This window comes from Notothenia rossii, assembly GCF_949606895.1.
Source record: "Notothenia rossii genome assembly, chromosome: 9".
Classification (NCBI taxonomy): Eukaryota; Metazoa; Chordata; class Actinopteri; order Perciformes; family Nototheniidae; genus Notothenia; species Notothenia rossii.
The window spans coordinates 49,108,728-49,127,380 of NC_136907.1; the positions used below are offsets into that span (position 1 = coordinate 49,108,728).

The following is an 18,653-nucleotide window of genomic DNA, read 5'->3' on the forward strand; positions in this document are numbered from 1 at the left end:
GAGAACAACACAGCCGAAGAAGAAATACTGAGTCGGCCTTAGAATATGCCTGAAATTGAAAAATTAAATGATATTCTTTTAAATTATTCAATTTCTAAAAATATTGAATATGCAGGATCATATAATACTTCTTACGGAAAATCAAAAGGTTTTCATTTAATTCTGGGTGTAATTGAAGGCATTCCTCTTATTGTTATATTTTGTATTACATTTTTAATTCTTATTTTTCTATGTAGTTTTATTATATTGTATTGTTCAAGCATCTATTGTCTTTTTATTGTACATTGTATTGTCTATTGGCTCTGGTTTAAATGATATTATAAATATATGTTAGTCTTTTTTTGTAATGCACTTTGAGTCAAGTTTATCAGGCGCGATGTGCAGCCCTTTGGTAAATGAAGGGGTCCTTAGTGTAGCTTTTCCTTTATGCTAACAAAGCAGTAAAAGACTCGAAAATGTCGGGAGAGGTGTATCTCCTGTGGCTTATGTCACTTTTACAAACGGTGAGTGTATTAACATTTAACATGTGCAGTTGTCGCCGCTTTAAGATTGTCGTTATATAATTTGTAATCAAAGCTGACAACTGTGTAACGTAATGTTCAGTTTGTGAGCCGCGCATCCTGCTGAGCCCGGAGCTTCATAATGACGTGGCTTATCCTCAAAATCTCATTCTGATAATTAAATATCATTAGTCTCCATATTTATCAGCTTACTGTTATTTTAACTTACTTTATTCAATCATACATGTATTACCCGGCTGCTGTAACAATACATGGGTTTTTACAAGACAAGGCAGCTGTAAACCACACTTCCGGTGTTCTAAATGTACGTATGCTGGTCAAAATCTGCTCCCTGCTTAGTAAAATTAGTCCCTAATGCATACAAGTAGTTATGACATCAATATTATTCCCAGTTTAAGCTTTGCAGAACTGTAACTATTCATGCGAAATAAATATCACGTTGGACTATTTCCCAGCAAATATATCCTAAATTAATGTATTAAAAGCCCTGTTAAACATAACCTCAAACTACACAGAATACATAAACAAGTCTGTTTGTGAGTTGGCATTTATTAGTTTCCGACGAAAAAGTGGGAAAAACAGGATTATGCCAAAAATGGACAGTATCTCTTAAATATTTCTTCCACGAAATCACACACATTAAGGCTATTCTGTGATTTTATTTTTTGGAAGATTATGGCAATCCATTAATTGATCCTCCCCTTAAAATGTAGGAGGCAAAAGCGGCCCACCAAAAAAAGGTGGTACTTTGTCATACTTGAGCTTCGTTTTAAAAAATAAGTTAGCATTATTAAAAAGGCGATTTTTTTTAAATATCAAGTAATGAAACCTGAAAGGAAACTGGTTTCCAGCATCTTGAAAGTGAAAACGGATCCTGTAACAGCTGCTTGGTAGTCTTAATTAGCATGCCTTTCAAGGAAATACTGACACAACATAAGTTGAGTCCTCTGTTGTTCAATACTCACTGGGATATTAGTTACAACCGTTTAGATTGTTGTTACAAAAGAGGTAGAACACATCAATGGAAAGAACCCGTTTACCTACATTCTAACCAGAAAGCTCTCTTGCACCCAAGCATTTAGCTGCATAGCGTTATCACTAAAGGTTCAGGGTATAGTAATAAGCAGAAATCAAATATAATAATATTCATTACTATGCAATTCCATCAATCTCCTTACTGTGCCATAAGTAAAGGCTAAATAACAATCAATTTATTTTAGGAACATCTGATGTAACTATAAGATCAATCTTCAATGTTTCCCCAATGTACTGGGGGGTTTCCTTGGAAGTTGTTCCTTTTCCGATGTAAGGGTCCAAGGACAGAGGGTGTCATATTTTGTACACACTGTAAAGTCCACTGAGACAATTGTAAAATGTGTGATATTGGGCTGTATGAATAAACTTTGATTGATTTGATCACTGCAAAGTAACTCGTTCTCGTGCCCTGTATAAATAGTCCCACTACAAAGGTGTCGCTAAGTGACCAAACGCTTTCCACTGAGAAATTATTTATACACGTACTGTATGTTCAAGAAAGTGAATATTTGTCAAAACGCTCAATTAAAAAAAAAAAAAAGGGAAACAGCTGTGTTTGGCCTGCAGCTCTCCCTTTTTTTTTAATCCTCTCACATCTGCTTATAAAAATTAAGCACTTTATTAAAACTTGGCCTTGTACTTTTTCCTCTCTGTGTGACGCTCATCCTCTCCTTCCTGTCCCCAGCTGTCGGCCTACGGAGCCGACCTGTCGTCTGAGGCGTGCAGGGAGCTGGGGTTCTCCAGCAACCTGCTGTGCAGCTCCTGTGACCTGCTCGGGGAGTTCAGCCTCACCACGCTCCAGCCCGACTGCCGGCAGTGCTGCCAGCAGGAGGCCCAGATGGAAGCGCGCAAGGTAAAGGGGGAACAACACTCCGGGGGGAGTAATTAGCTAGCTAGATTTAGTCACAGCGAGGAGCGCGTTACAAAGAACTTGTTAAAAAAAAACACCACCTCCTCAGATTAATATATTTCAATTGAGTTGCAGTATGACAGACAACATGTGGACTTGAAGCATTATTATTCTTAAATGTTGTTATGGATCAAAATGGCAATAATGTCATCATGAATTTGGTGAAAATCTGAGATTGTGACAGCCCTGGTCTCGAGTCATTTACTGAGCTTCACAGTCTCCTCGGTGAACAGTAGTAACATTGGCATGACCCCTGTGTCAAAATGTGACACATTTATTGACAGGATCCCAACCCCCAGCCTTTGAACTGCTACTAAAAACAACCTGTTGTTGGCCTCCTGCTGCTGCGTCTGTTGACACTGTTTGCAGCTGTGCATCAGATCTGAGCTGCCACACAAACACTCTGTTTGTCTCAATCCTTTTCTCTGAGTCAGAGCTCCTTCACCCCAGCTTCACACCCCCACTGTGTTTGAAATATTAAGTGTAGCAGTAAAAACCTCAGAGTAACCGGTGAGGGGGTTTACTGCGCACTCATGATTACAGCAAATTCAAAAAGGACTACCTGCTGGGCTCTGACGGATAAACACGGAGTCAAGTGATGGTGGAAAAACAATGTAACTCTTCTTTGATTCAGCAAAGCCCTCAGGAGCGTGTGCGGTATCCTAGCAACAGCACCTAGGGAAAGTGTGGCACACACTTCATTACACCTCCTGACGATAACTCTGTTTCAGACAGACACTTAGAGGAAAGATTACTCCCATTCCTCCTTGGCATTTGAGAGGGGCATTAGAAGAGCAGTCGGCCGTCTCCGAGGGTTACCGGCAGAAACCACGGTGTCACTAAGTACATTTTCTCCTCAGACGGCAACAATTATGCACCTAAAGAATTATTTCAGTCTGGCAATAGACATCAGTGCCGTGTCATTAAACCCTCTGAGAAATGGCGTATCTCGCAGCCTTGTCGATTAGTGAGATTCACTGAGCATGGATGGCATTTCAGTTACTAGTTTTTCAAATGTGAGCTTCTCTGCAGAGCACCTGGCATATAGCAGCCCCTCAGCATCCCTGGGGGTCACAATTCAGCATTCTCTAATGGCCCATTTCCACTACAGGGCCTCGCTCGGTATGGCTAGGCCTTGTTAGGACAGGCTCACTTTATGCTGCGTTTCCATTACAGTTTAGTAGCTGGGGCAGTAACTATAGTAACGCAGTGTAGGCGGAGCAGTGACGTCATCTTCAATGAGAACAACAGAAAACCAATCAGCCGTTTGCTGTTAGCCCTCAGAGCTCCTCATATCTGTTCAGAAACTAGACAAGTTAAACGAGTACAAACCACAGACTTTCTGTGTCATGGCGAATACCATGGAAATGCATAAACCATACAAATGGTTTATTTATGTCTGTATAGGCCGTTGTTGTGAGTGTGGACGGTCGGAGCATACTGCGTTAGCTTAGCCGATCTCCACTTAGAAAACATGCATTTTAAAAGGTTTTTTGCCTGCCATCTGTCTGCAGACTTGTCAAAGCATTAATTCATGGTTTTTACTAACCGGTATCAGTATGTTGTTACTTCGGCGTCATTTTGAAACGTGTATTACAATTAAATAACGGTCAAATATGTTCATTTTGTTGTAGTTGTAGCTCCCTTGCCAGCGATTCTCTCTCTCTCTCTAGTTTAGCATACTCAGTCCGACTCAGCCTGGTTGTTGGCCCGCTAAGAACCTCGATTTTATGGGGCCAGAAAAACTGTGAAATTGTACCCGCTAGCTGGTAAACGCAACCAAAAACGGGCCGGGGACGGCACACTTAAAGCGAGCTCCACGCTGCAGTGGAAGTGCGCCATAAGATAGGGAAACCCTCCCACAGGCCAGTAAACTGCAGTTTATGTCAAAAACATTTTAGGCCAAGGAGGATGCATTTGACGATACTTTACATTTTTGTTGTCGTTGTTAAATCCAGGAGTGGCTAATTAGGAGTATTTTGAAATGTTAAAATGATCCAATGAGCCAAGTTAGAGCGGCGGTCCCTTATTTTTCCCCCAGTTTCCTGCTCTCAACACAGTCGTGACTTGTCTCAGATCTGCCATGCGTGCTAAAATGAAAAGCACGGAAATTAAATCTCACCACTGCTGGATTGTTTACAGAAAGCCAGAGGAAGGGTCTGAGCTTTGTTTGCGTAATTTAATTTGCCGCGTAGACCGGCCAACCGGGCCATTTACCACCCTCCTCCCTGAGACGGCCAGCAGACCATGCTCTTGGAAAACGGCTGTGACACTCCAATTTCCTCTAACTTATTGTGTATTAGTGCTGGAGCTTTGATTACAAGTGAGGCTGCACCAACGGCCATCCATCAGCCCTGCTCCATATGCACAGCCTCACAGTTTAATGACCCCCGAGGAGCCTCCTGGACACCTTTTTATGAATCATATTTACTCCGCTAGGCGACCTGCCACCAGCGCATGCGTGCGTCACAGACTACCTAACGTTGTGTCTTTGTGCACACAGCTCTACCCTGGGGCCATCCTGGAGGTGTGTGGATGAAAATTGGGGAGGTTCCCCCAAGTCCAAGGTAAGTCTTCCGCTAGGACATGTTAGATTTTTCTACCCGTTCCAGGAGGCAATGAGTAGTGAATCTCATGGTTGCTCACGCTACTTCTCACTCGCATTATTCCCTATTAATATGATTGTATGAAACTATTTGAATAAATAATAGTTGATGCAATATATGCATCACTTTAGGCCTTAACAATCACCTTTTGAAACGTGTTGAATTAAGAAAAATAGCTTTAGCAACACCGCCTTACTCAATAAACACTGAAACTTGATTTGATCATTTTACAGTCATTTGCGTAACGTTCATAGGTCGCCTTTTGGTTTCAAGTTAAACGTTTAAAGCACTTTGGCAAGTTATATCATAACGACGCTTTATAAGCACCATAACTTGCATGATTTGCGTTTGACACTTGGTTGTTTCCGTGACAGCCAAATGGTTTGTCTGCAAGCAATTATTATCTCCTTTCCTTTAGTAAAGTATTTATCCAGTGTATCCTGAGCTGATAACAAATGAAACCCTGAGGCTCATTTTGAACAGCTCTTATCATGGCAGCCACTGAGGTACTTCCTGCTTAGTTCACTCTGTTAGTAACCTTCTGAAGCGTTAAATTAGGACCACCACCAGGGATTTGGCTCGCTTGTCTGTCCATCAGCGGGATTAGGGTTCTGATTATCATGAAACATGGTCAAAGTCTGTGGCATTGTCCAAGGGTGAACCGATTCAATCGTGTACCACATCACCAAGCAGATGCACATGTCTTTTTCACGTTTGTTATTATTGTGAGAATGAATTTGTTAATTTCGGCTGTGTTCACGTGGTGTCGGAATAACAAGGAATTAACTACACCACGCTTTTGTTGTGAACATATCTGCATGGCTACACAAAACAACTCAAGCATCTTTCCAATAGTGGAAACAGGAACATCCGAGGACCTAAAGGCACCATCTGCCCCGGTGTATATTCCGTTCTCTCCTGTTTGTGACAGTTGCAGCTCTTGCTCCTGCAGCTGAGCTGGTGCTTTGTGTGATTCTGTTTCAATGTGTAACGTTTATCCTCTTGAAATCACTGTTTTGCAGTAGGTGGTCTAAAATGCCCTGAGGTCCGGTTTGAAGTTTTGAGATCCTGTGGGTTGGGAGTAGGGGTGGGCGATATTGAAAAATATATTATCACGATATTTTTCAAGCAGTATCACGATAGACGATATATATCACGATATTTTTTCATGTCGGTTATTATGGTTATTTTTCAAGTTACTTAACAGTACAACCACCTACAAGGTAACAGAAACTAAAACAAAAAGGAGTAACAGACCAAAATAGCATTTCAAGCTGGTTTTATTTCTGAAATTAATCCCTGAATGAACAATTCAACATTTTGATATGGCTTCAAGGCACAGTTTCTCAGTATAAAAATGAACTTTCTGAGGTAGCACTAGCAGTGAACATCAATAAACATGAAAAGGAGGGTAAAACATAACTAAGTAAAACATAAAACATCATTGAGGAAAAGTCAGTGCCAAACAATTATAATGTAAACTTTATACTTGAAGTGCAATAAAAGACTTTAGCATAACTGAAGGGAAAAACTATATAAATACCTTATTGATAAAATAAAATATAAGCCAACAAAATCAAACAAGACAATAAATAAAGTGCAATACTGTCTGAATCCTGACTAGACAGCTTTAGAGCATGTCTTTCACATCAGTTTATTTTTTTGAGGTTTTTTTTCATCAAAAAAAAAAACAATTCAATTTTTTTATCACGATAGATACGATATCTCTGAAAAAGTATATTGTGGAGACCTAATATCGTCATATCGCCCACCACTAGTTGGGAGTAGACCTCCCCTCTCGGTGTAACGTTTAGTTAATGCGGTGTCAGGTTTCATAGATGGAGTCCCTGCCACTCGTCTCAGTGTGGTGGAGGGTGGAGACGTCTGTCTGGAGTCTGTGCCATATGGCTGCCGTTTGTTTGCGTCAGTTGTAGCCCTCTGTGTTCTCAACTGTCTCTGTCGCTGTTAACGGCACATTCCCAGGAGGGTTAGCAGTTGTCGCAAATCACAAACCTCAGTTCTAGAATGAAGAGGCTAATTGACTGATTGATTACCTGACGCATGTCTCTCTGTTCTCATCTCCTCAGCTTTTGTCAGGAGTGACAAGCCCAAGATGTTCAAGGGTCTTCAGATCAAGGTAGGCCTGATGGATTGTGTACCAGCATGATGTCATAATCTCACAACAACACACGTTGGGCTTCATTTGAGTGGAAGGAAAATGCAATTTCAAAGAGAAAATCCGATTATGTCGATCATATCCTATTTCTAAGAATGTTTTCCATTAGTTCAAACCTAACACCAGTCCTCCTTGTGTTTCCCACAATGCAGTACGTCAGAGGCTCGGATCCTGTGCTAAAGCTTTTGGACGACAACGGGAACATGGCTGAAGAGCTCAGCATCCTCAAGTGGAACACAGACAGCGTGGAGGAGTTCCTCAGTGAGAAATTAGAACAGATATAGAACCGTTTTTTTTTTAGTCTTTACCTAAAGGGTCGATTCACCCAAATGAAAATACCTCCAGTGGTGTGTAGCCATGCAGATATTCAGTTTGATGTGCCTGAGATTGAAGTCTCCGCCTCAGGTAAATGCAGTTTGTAGTGTTCACAGCACTGGAAATTACATTTCAAATATTCAACAACAATGATCCTTGTCATTGTGGATAGACCCCCGAACACACTGTCAAACATTCTCATTTGAACTGTTTTCTTCTGAAGAGTGATCCCAGTGATATGGAAGAGGACAAGACCCAAATGTTTTTATTTTTTATTTCTGAACAAAAGTGGGGTTTTCTTCTTAGATAAAGTCAGAATTCTAAAAAGGGCAAAAAATCCATCTCACTTTTCTCAGAATTCTGACTCTTCCATACATTAAATATAAAACATATTTTGAGTATCCCAAACAAAGACACTCACACATTTTCACATATTAGGTTGTGACGTAAATCTCAAAGCACATGAAACCAAAACTATCTGTATGGCTAGAGACTGCAATGGGCTACTTAGATTCTTTTTTTATGTTAATACTTTGGGTGAACCGACCCTTGAATTATTTACCAATTTGTACACAACTTGCCCTTCATGGCTTGTTGTTAAATCACTATATGACTGTTTTGTTTTTGTATGAAAATCCAGAATTTCATGTCTGAATTCTACCAAATAACTTGTGCTACAGTGAGGAAAGACTTCATCACAGAGCCCAGATGGGTGGCACACTCAAATTATAATGAAGATTACAGATAGATCATGGATCAAAGAGAGTAAAAAAAAACCTAATGCATATTAGTGTTTAGTTGTCTGTTTGTGGGAGTTTACACCCCCCCTTTCTGTCTGATATTCTTGTATGATTATTTTTTTAAAAGGTTCAACGTTGTGACTGATGGGATTTGTAGTCCGAATGGATCCTAGTTGCTCTCCGTGGCAGATGTTCTGCTGCAGCACCCGTTGGTGACGGGCTCACAGTAAACCAGTGTTGGGATGTGAGCTCTGATGTTTGTTGTGTTCAGCATCTTCTGCTCTGGAGAGAAACTGGACTCATATATTGATGCTTGTTTTGGAGCGAGTGAGGTTTAAATATGCAACAATAAACAAAGTCTCTGATGGATCTCTGTCTAAAGATTCTTTTTTTTGTATAGTGGAAATCAAGCATGAAATGATATGAACATTTCATATTTGATCGTCCTTTCCTTATGATCATCAACATATGCTTAAGTCTTCCGATGGCACTTAGATATACCATTATTTAAGATGAGTGACAGTGAAAAACATCAAGTTAGCATAAAGCCCCCGTTATATCTAATTCATCAGCCTCTATTTTGAACTTCTCTACCATGATTTTGAGTTATATGGAAGTATATTTAGGATGATTCCAATAATGAAAGTTCAACACAATCTACTTAATTTGATGGTTTTTATTAAAAAAAATCACAATCCGTGTAGAAATCTTATTTCTTGACATCGCTAAATAAAAATAAAAATATGTTAACACATGTTTTTTATCCAGTACTGTTGATCTCACAATCTGAGCTAAAATCAAACACATGAATCTGCTGCCATCTAGTGGTCTGATACAGTACTGCAGTTCAGCTGGGACATTACATTGCATTGAATTTAGCTGACGCTTTTATCCAAAGCGACTTACAATAAGTACATTCGACCAGGAAGATACGAACTTGAAGAAAACAGAATCATATAAGTACATCAGGTTTCATAGAGCCAAACATTTCAAGTGCTACTCAACTGGTTTTTAGATAAGCCAGTCCTTTATTAGTATATAAGTGCTTTGTTAGTAATTCTATCGCTCGAAGTTGAGTCGAAAGAGATGCGTTTTTAGTCTGCGGTCTCCGGTAGACCAGCCAGGAGGGAGTTGCAGTAGTCTAGGCGTGAGATGACGAGAGCCTGGACCAGAACCTGCGTTGCTTTCTGGGTCAGCTGGGGACGTATCCTCCTGAAGTTGTAAAGAGTGTAGGCCTATCTGCAGCAGCGGGTTGTAGCAGTGAAGGACAGTTTGTTATCTAGGGTCACACCCAGATTCCTTGCCGACAGCTGGACACCCTGTGAGGGTTGGTCAAACTAAATGATTTAACCCTAAGCATGTCGTGATATATATATATCTATATATATATAGATAGAGATATATATCTATATAGATATAGATAGAGATAGAGATATATATCTATATATATATATATATATAGATATATATATATATCTATATATATATCAGCGACGGTGCAGTCAGTGGAGGCAGAGCCTCACCTGACATACTCCAATGTAACGGAAAAACAACTAAAGAAAAACTAAATAGTAATAATAATAACATGTCTCCACTGATCGTGTGATTTATGTATGACTCCAATCGCTTTTTAAAGTCAAAATCAGCAAATTTGCCGAGCTCCGCTACAACTACGGGTAGCGATGATAAGTGAGGCAGGGACGAGCTCTGCCTCTCGTAAACCCACAGTAACTTGCTGGAGCACGGGCACTAATTTAGCGCTGGCACTTATTTTTGCAGTAGGGCCTGGCTCATTTCGTGGCATCTGCAGGCAGTGGCAAGTACTTCCGGCATCTGCCACAGAGGCCGCTACTCCGTGGTATCTGTGGCAAGTATGCCACAGATGTGGTATCTGTGGCAAGTATATGCCACAGCCACAACTTGCCGTGGCAAGTAAATGCCACAACCATGCCAGTATATGCCACAACTTATATATGCCACAACAAGTTAAGAGTTAAAGAGAAGGTTTACCGTAGCTGCCACCCGCCTTCCGTGGCAAATGCTGATATTTAAACCCGTATTTATCGCGTAAAATGTCGCTGTTTTGGCATGACTTTATCGGACTGATCTGTACACAAGACTGATGATCTGTTACTGATGGTCCGATCATATTTTTTAAAAAGATTAAACATATGTTCAGATTTTACTTGGAGAACGTGGTTTGTTAAAATAAATAAACGTGCTATTTTTATGATAATACTCAAGATATATTATTAGTAAGTTGACATAAAGATCTAACATTGTTGACCAGAGGTGGGAAATAGGCTAACTTGTATACTCAAGTACTGTACTTGTGATTTAGAAATAGCCTAGTTGTACTTTAGTTGAGTATGTAAATGGTATGTTACGTAGTAGGCTACTTACCCCACTACAACTCAGAGGTAAATTGTGTAATTGTAGCCTACTCCCCTACATTTATTTAATACGCTACCTTTAGTTACTTACTACAGATTCTGATTAATGATGATACATATAATCAAGTCTTAAATCAGACTTTATAGTTACTCCTGGAGTAAATTCACAAGATACCCTACTACAGTATACAAAGTCATTAAAACTAGCTGCACCTTTACCAGCTTTGAGAACACTTTCATGATCAATCATTATAATGAAAACATGTAATATGCACTTTAAGTATATTGTTATGCTAATCATTTTGCGCTTTTACTTGAGTAACATTTTAATGCATGACTTTTACTTGTAACAGAGTATTCCAACATTTAGGTTGGCTACTTCTACTTTTACTTCACACTAGAACCACAAGGGGTCGCTGTATAGCCTACCTAAAACCACCAACGTGTCAAATGAACGAATGCATTGATTTTCAAGGTACAATGTTATTTTATTTATCATACTAGAACACAATGAGTGTTGCCACTACATTGCCGTGGCATGTGCCTTGGCATTTGTGGCATCTCCCACAGAGGCCACTACTCTGTGGCATCTGTGGCAAGTATATGCCACAGCCACAACTTGCCGTGGCAAGTAGGCTATATGCCACAACTTGCCGTGGCAAGTATATGCCACAACTTGCCGTGGCAAGTAAATGCCACAGATGCCACAACTTGCCGTGGCAAGTATATGCCACAACTTGCCGTGGCAAGTAAATGCCACAGATGCCACAACTTGCCGTGGCAAGCATATGCCACAACTTGCCGTGGCAAGCATATGCCACAACTTGCCGTGGCATTTGCGCATGCTGAACGGGAGTTGCCACAAGATGCCAGAGTTAAGAGAAGTTTTACGGTAGCTGCCACTCGCCTTCCGTGGCAAATGCTGATATTTAAACTCGTATTTATCGTGTAAAATGTCGCTGTTTAGGCATGACTTTATCGGACTGATCTGTACACAGGACTGATGTGCGATCTCTATTTTTCAAAAAGATAATAAATTATCATTTATATTCAATTTTACTTGGAATAGCCTACGTGGTTTGCTAAAATAAACAAACGTGCTATATCTATGATAGTATGCTAAACATAGGCCTATATTGTAATAAAAAAAAAAATATTGGCAAGTGAGCGTTGCAACGCAAGCCCTTGGCAATTGTCGCTTCTTGAGGGGAGTTTCCACTGCTTGCTACGATAACCAGGTGTATTGTTACTAGTAAAGACAAATAATTAAAAATAAATATCTGTATTGACACAGCAACGTGTACAATGGTGTTATTAGACTTGGCTACAGACTTAGGGCAGCTGTAACTGATTGCAGTTGCCACTGCTAGTGAGATGCTAAGATTTATATTTTATAAATGAGGCAAAGGACAGTTATATTTGATTGTACACATGTATAAATGTGTTATTTTAAATCCAGGCATATGTACTTAATTTGTATTATTTTCGTTGTTAATAAACAGATTAATGTCATTGTATCTGTTTTGATTTTAATTCTGGTTGAACATTTTTATTTAAATGCTTCAGATTATTCTTATTAGATATTGATATCGGTGAATCCAAACAAACCATGTTATTCCGTTAAGACAATCATGACAGTATATTAAAAATCAAGACACAATGCATGCTTTTTTATCCAATCTTTTATTGCGTTTTGAAAGTGGTGAACAATTAACATGAAGAATGTTCTCTTAAGCATGATACTCCAAGCAATCCTCATTTAACCGTATAAAGTTGATTTAATATGTTGAGGAAAGAGGGTTACAATGTAATATAATTACACCCTTGTTAAAACTTTTTGTGTGCATCAGTAAAAAGGTTATATGTCATGCATGCAAATATCAAATCATTGTGTTGCTAATTAACATAAACAGATTTTGATATGATACGTTGTATTTAATTTATTTATCTAAAATGTTGAAATCTTTGCGTTACAGCAAATAATAATAATAAAAAGAAACAGGAAATAATTTACACATTATTAGTAGATATTTATCTACAGAGTATCTAAAGAATAAACAATATAGCCTACTGAATATGTAAGAATACACTAAAATAAACCATCTCACTAAAACCAATAGAAACATATATTTGTCTTTCTTAACCCTTTCATCCATGAATTATGAAAGCCTCACTCAGGATTTTTTTAAGTGTTTTTATTGCTCTTGGGGCATGAAAAACAAGATTTTAACTTTAGTTTATTTTTATCTATTTTTTTCAAATTTAGAACATTTAAAAATACATTTAAAAAAATAATTTTAAGGATGATGTTTTCCTTATTAATAAGTCACAAATCACAAACTCAGTAAATGAACACTGACATAACAAAAACACAGAAAATGACCACTAGTTGTCATAAAGTAAAACAGTAACAATAGGAAATTACAGTCTTTTCAAGTGAATGTATATATTTATATATAAAACAAACAATAGAAGCACACTTACTGTCAAGTAGCCTATACCAACATTAACATAAGATAATCCTTATGTGTATTATGTATGATGGAAATCCATCAAGGGTGAAAGGTTATATCATGTGCACAGCTATTGCTTATGGCAATGAAAATCGTATTGGTCCCGCCATGCGTTTTAGAAGGGGGATGATTTTAACCGTTTTTATTTCAGGGGGGATGCCATCCCCCCTCAACTCGAGTACCGACTATTATCATAAAAATAGCACGTTTATTTATTTTAACAAACCACGTTCTCCAAGTAAAACCTATAGAACATATGTTTAATCTTTTTAAAAAATATGATCGGACCATCAGTAACAGATCATCAGTCTTGTGTACAGATCAGTCCGCTAAAGTCATGCCAAAACAGCGACATTTTACGCGATAAATACGGGTTTAAATATCAGCATTTGCCACGGAAGGCGGGTGGCAGCTACCGTAAACCTTCTCTTAACTCTTAACTTGTGGCATTTACTTGCCACGGCAAGTTGTGGCATATACTTGTCACGGCAAGTTGTGGCATATATAAGTTGTGGCATATACTGGCATGGTTGTGGCATTTACTTGCCACGGCAAGTTGTGGCTGTGGCATATACTTGCCACAGATACCACATCTGTGGCATATACTTGCCACAGATACCACGGAGTAGCGGCCTCTGTGGCAGATGCCGGAAGTACTTGCCACTGCCTGCAGATGCCACGAAATGAGCCAGGCCCTACTGACCAGCCGGTCAGCGGGCAAAACAACAAGTAGCACTTTAATTCATGAATCAAGGTTCAAGGTTTTTATTTGTCATACGAACATAGCTACAGTGTGGTTATGACGATGAACATCTTAGGTCACAGGATCCTCCATTGAAGCAATAAGCTAATTTTTCCATCAAAATATTAATATAAAAATATTTAAAGTATTAAAATGCAATAAAAAGAGGTGTGCCCGATGCAGCCAGTGTAGTTCTTTGACCCAATATTGATTTTGAGCGATTAGGTCACATGACCTGGAAGGTATTGAAGAAATAAGCTCATTTTCCCATCAAAATACTAATATAAAAATATTTAGACTATTAAAATGCAATAAAAAGAGGTGTGTCCTATGCAGCCAGTGTAGTTCTTTGACCCAGCACTGATTTTGAGTGAATCGGTCACATGACCTGGAAGGTATTGAAGAAATAAGCTCATTTTTGCATCAAAGTATTAATATACAAATTATTTAAGTATTAAAATGCAATAAAAAGAGGTGTGTCCTATTCAGCCAGTGTAGTTCTTTGGCCCAGCATTGATTTTGAGTGATTAGGTCACATGACCTGGAAGGTATTGAAGAAATAAGCTCAATTTCGCATTCAAATATTAATATAAAAATATTTTAAGTATTAAAATGCAATAAAAAGAGGTGTGTCCTATTTAGCCAGTGTAGTTCTTTGACACAACATTGATTTTGAGTGGATCGGTCACATGACCAGGAAGGTATTGAAGAAATAAGCTCATTTTTCCATCAAAATATTAATATAAAAATATTTAGAGGGTTAAAATGGAATAAAAAGAGGTGTGTCCTATTCAGCCGGTGTAGTTCTTTGACCCAACATTGATTTTGAGTGGATCGGTCACATGACCAGGAAGGTATTGAAGAAATAAGCTCATTTTTCCATCAAAATATTAATATAAATATATTTAGAGGGTTAAAATGGAATAAAAAGAGGTGTGTCCTATTCAGCCGGTTTAGTTCTTTGACCCAACATTGATTTTGAGTGGATCGGTCACATGACCAGGAAGGTATTGAAGAAATAAGCTCATTTTTCCATCAAAATATTAATATAACATTTTTAGAGGGTTAAAATTGAATAAAAAGAGGTGTGTCCTATTCAGCCGGTGTAGTTCTTTGACCCAACATTGATTTTGAGTGAATCGGTCACATGACCTGGAAGGTATTGAAGAAATAAGCTCATTTTCGCATTAAAATATTAATAAAAAATATTTTAAGTATTAAAATGCAATAAAAAGAGGTGTGTCCTATTTAGCCAATGTAGTTCTTTGACCCAACATTGATTTTGAGTGAATCGGTCCCATGACCAGGAAGGTATTGAAGAAATAAGCTAATTTTTCCATCAAAATATTCATATAAAATATTTAGAAGGTTAAAATTGAATAAAAAGAGGTGTGTCCTATTCAGCCAGTGTAGTTCTTTGACCCAACATTGATTTTGAGTGAATCGGTCACATGACCTGGAAGGTATTGAAGAAATAAGCTAATTTTTCCATCAAAATATTAATATAAAAATATTTAGAAGGTTAAAATGGAATAAAAAGAGGTGTGTCCTATTCAGCCGGTGTAGTTCTTTGGCCCAGCATTGATTTTGAGTGATTAGGTCACATGACCTGGAAGGTATTGAAGAAATAAGCTCAATTTCGCATTCAAATATTAATATAAAAATATTTTAAGTATTAAAATGCAATAAAAAGAGGTGTGTCCTATTTAGCCAGTGTAGTTCTTTGACACAACATTGATTTTGAGTGGATCGGTCACATGACCTGGAAGGTATTGAAGAAATAAGCAAATTTTTGCATCAAAATATTAATATACAAATTATTTAAGTATTAAGATGCAATAAAAAGAGGTGTGTCCTATTCAACCAGTGTAGTTCTTTGACACAACATTGATTTTGAGTGGATCGGTCACATGACCAGGAAGGTATTGAAGAAATAAGCTAATTTTTCCATCAAAATATTAATATAAAAATATTTAGAGGGTTAAAATGGAATAAAAAGAGGTGTGTCCTATTCAGCCGGTGTAGTTCTTTGACCCAACATTGATTTTGAGTGAATCTGTCCCATGACCTGGAAGGTATTGAAGAAATAAGCTCATTTTTGCATCAAAATATGAATATACAAATTATTTAAGTATTAAAATGCAATAAAAAGAGGTGTGTCCTATTCAGCCAGTGTAGTTCTTTGACCCAACATTGATTTTGAGTGAATCGGTCCCATGACCAGGAAGGTATTGAAGAAATAAGCTCATTTTTCCATCAAAATATTAATATAAAAATATTTAGAAGGTTAAAATGGAATAAAAAGAGGTGTGTCCTATTCAGCCAGTGTCGTTCTTTGACCCAACATTGATTTTGAGTGAATCGGTCACATGACCTGGAAGGTATTGAAGAAATAAGCTAATTCTTGCATCAAAATATTAATATACAAATTATTTAAGTATTAAAATGCAATAAAAAGAGGTGTGTCCTATTCAACCAGTGTAGTTCTTTGGCCCAGCATTGATTTTGAGTGATTAGGTCACATGACCTGGAAGGTATTGAAGAAATAAGCTCATTTTAACATCAAAATATTAATATAAAATATTTAGAGGGTTAAAATTGAATAAAAAGAGGTGTGTCCTATTCAGCCGGTGTAGTTCTTTGACCCAACATTGATTTTGAGTGAATCGGTCACATGACCTGGAAGGTATTGAAGAAATAAGGTCATTTTCGCATTAAAATATTAATATAAACATATTTTAAGTATTAAAATGCAATAAAAAGAGGTGTGTCTTATTTAGCCAATGTAGTTCTTTGACCCAACATTGATTTTGAGTGATTAGGTCACATGACCTGGAAGTTATTGAAGAAATAAGCAAATGTTTCCATCAAAATTATTAATAAAACGTATTTAAAGTATTAAAATGTGTGTTCAATAACTGTATGCTCTGGAGTGAATTTGCTTCATATTCGCATCATGATCGAGAAGCTGTCGATTTATTAAAAAGAACATTTTTCTTGTGTAATTGTAAAAGTCATTTGTTGATGGTCCCTAAATGAAAGCCTCGTTTTGCGGAGAAGATCTCCCCGTTAAACTGACGCTGCTGGCGGGTCCGGGAAACTGACGCTGCTGGCGGTTCCGCGAATGTCCGTCGAATATCCAACCTAAAACCAAATTCACCGCGGTACGCAAACACACAGTAAACCCGCGACTGTTACAATGAAGGCTCGATAATCAGCTCACGGCATATTGGCAGGGGTAAAGTGCTATTTTTTACGAGTGGGGAGCGGACCTCACCTCCTCTAGGGGGGTCCGGGGGGATGCTCCCCCGGGAAGATTTTTTTTAAATATTGAAGTTAAAAGCATCAATCTGATGCACTTTGAGAGCAACATTAAGAGATATATGGATACATCTCTCAACACCCAGATGAAACACAACTGTAAGCAGATGTTCTTTTTCTTTATGGATATTTTACAAATCACTCCCCTTTCAAACTGTATTCTTGTTTTACTGCCATATAGTATTTCATAATTGTTTTTCCTTTATTCTCTTATGTTTTTTATAACTATAATGATCATATGAAGGTGTGCCGTGGAAATAATCTTTTGAATAATTTTTGACCAAACCGTTTGAGACCCACTGAGATAACTTTGACTAAAGTTAACTATCTAAACACTCAGAGAGTCCTTTAGCTCACCTGAGCCTCTCAGTCTGAGAGGAGAGCTCTCCTCCAGCTTGTTGTGGAACAAACAGCTCCGTATGTCCGTTAGTGCAGCTAGCTAACCAGATGCTAACAACACGGTCCCTGCTGCTGGCACCGGTCCCTCTCTCTCTCCCCCTCTCTCACACACACTAAATGCGCTATTTCCGCACACACACAGAGCCGCGAGCTTGAATGACACAAGCACACTTTTATTTCCATCCAACTCTCTGATTGGTCTGGTGTCTTGCCTCTGTTGCATTCACTGAACACGGGAAATTACAGTCCTGCCGTCCTTTCTAGTGTCTTGATGAGGTTCACGTAAAGCACGGTTAATGTATTATATTATTGAGGTAGAATTGTCCGGGGCTACAGAAAAAACATTCGGGGCAGGCCAAAATATCATTTTACCAACAACGTGGAATTTATTGGCTACATATTACACAGATTATGCACAGCGGGAGTAGCAATAACCGTCAAATAATAATTCAGACAGGGGAGCTCCGCACCCCCTGCCTGCCGCTAGGGGGTGCTGCAGCGCCCTCAGCACCCCCCTTCCCGCGCCCATGCGCAGATGCCACGAAATGCGCTTGCTGTCTCTCTATTTTTGTGAGCGCGCTCAAGCCAGTTACTGCGGGGTAAAGTGAGGCACAGATGAGCTCTGCCTCACCTCAGAATGCGTCACCCCATAGAAACTGGCTGGAAAGCGGGCACTAAGCGCATGCCTGTGTTACCATCTCACTGTAGGTCACCAATGTAATGTTTGTAGATCCCTTTATTACATTTATCCTCGCCATCCATAGTCTCTAAATAACTTATTTCACGTATATATGATATTTAGGCTCGCTGGTCTCATCATACAACGGCAATGAAAAAAGCACCAGGAGAGGCAGCCATAACCTCTGCCGCACTGAAGGGGGCGCACGTGAGCCCACAGGTTCTTGTTGCTACTGTTATTCTACGCAGAGAGAGGAGACACAAACAACAAACTAGACTTTTGAAATTTGAGGAAGATAAGGAG

General features: G+C 38.6%; 1 protein-coding gene and 1 long non-coding RNA gene across 2 annotated transcripts; one reads left to right on the plus strand and one right to left on the minus strand.

The window, feature by feature from the left end:
- Positions 1-362: 362 nt before the first annotated feature.
- selenof (selenoprotein F) lies at positions 363-8,672 on the plus strand. The gene is made up of 5 exons (XM_079650105.1): positions 363-503; positions 2,242-2,409; positions 4,970-5,033; positions 7,160-7,209; positions 7,401-8,672. The coding sequence occupies exons 1-5, from the start codon at positions 456-458 to the stop codon at positions 7,530-7,532; spliced, it is 462 nt and encodes a 153-aa protein (XP_079506231.1). The 5' UTR covers positions 363-455; the 3' UTR covers positions 7,533-8,672.
- On the minus strand, positions 6,207-7,209 carry LOC307019316. The gene is made up of 2 exons (XR_013802631.1): positions 7,127-7,209; positions 6,207-7,034 (listed from the first exon to the last, which is right to left on the minus strand). It is a non-coding gene; the product is annotated as an uncharacterized lncRNA (long non-coding RNA).
- Positions 8,673-18,653: the final 9,981 nt, after the last annotated feature.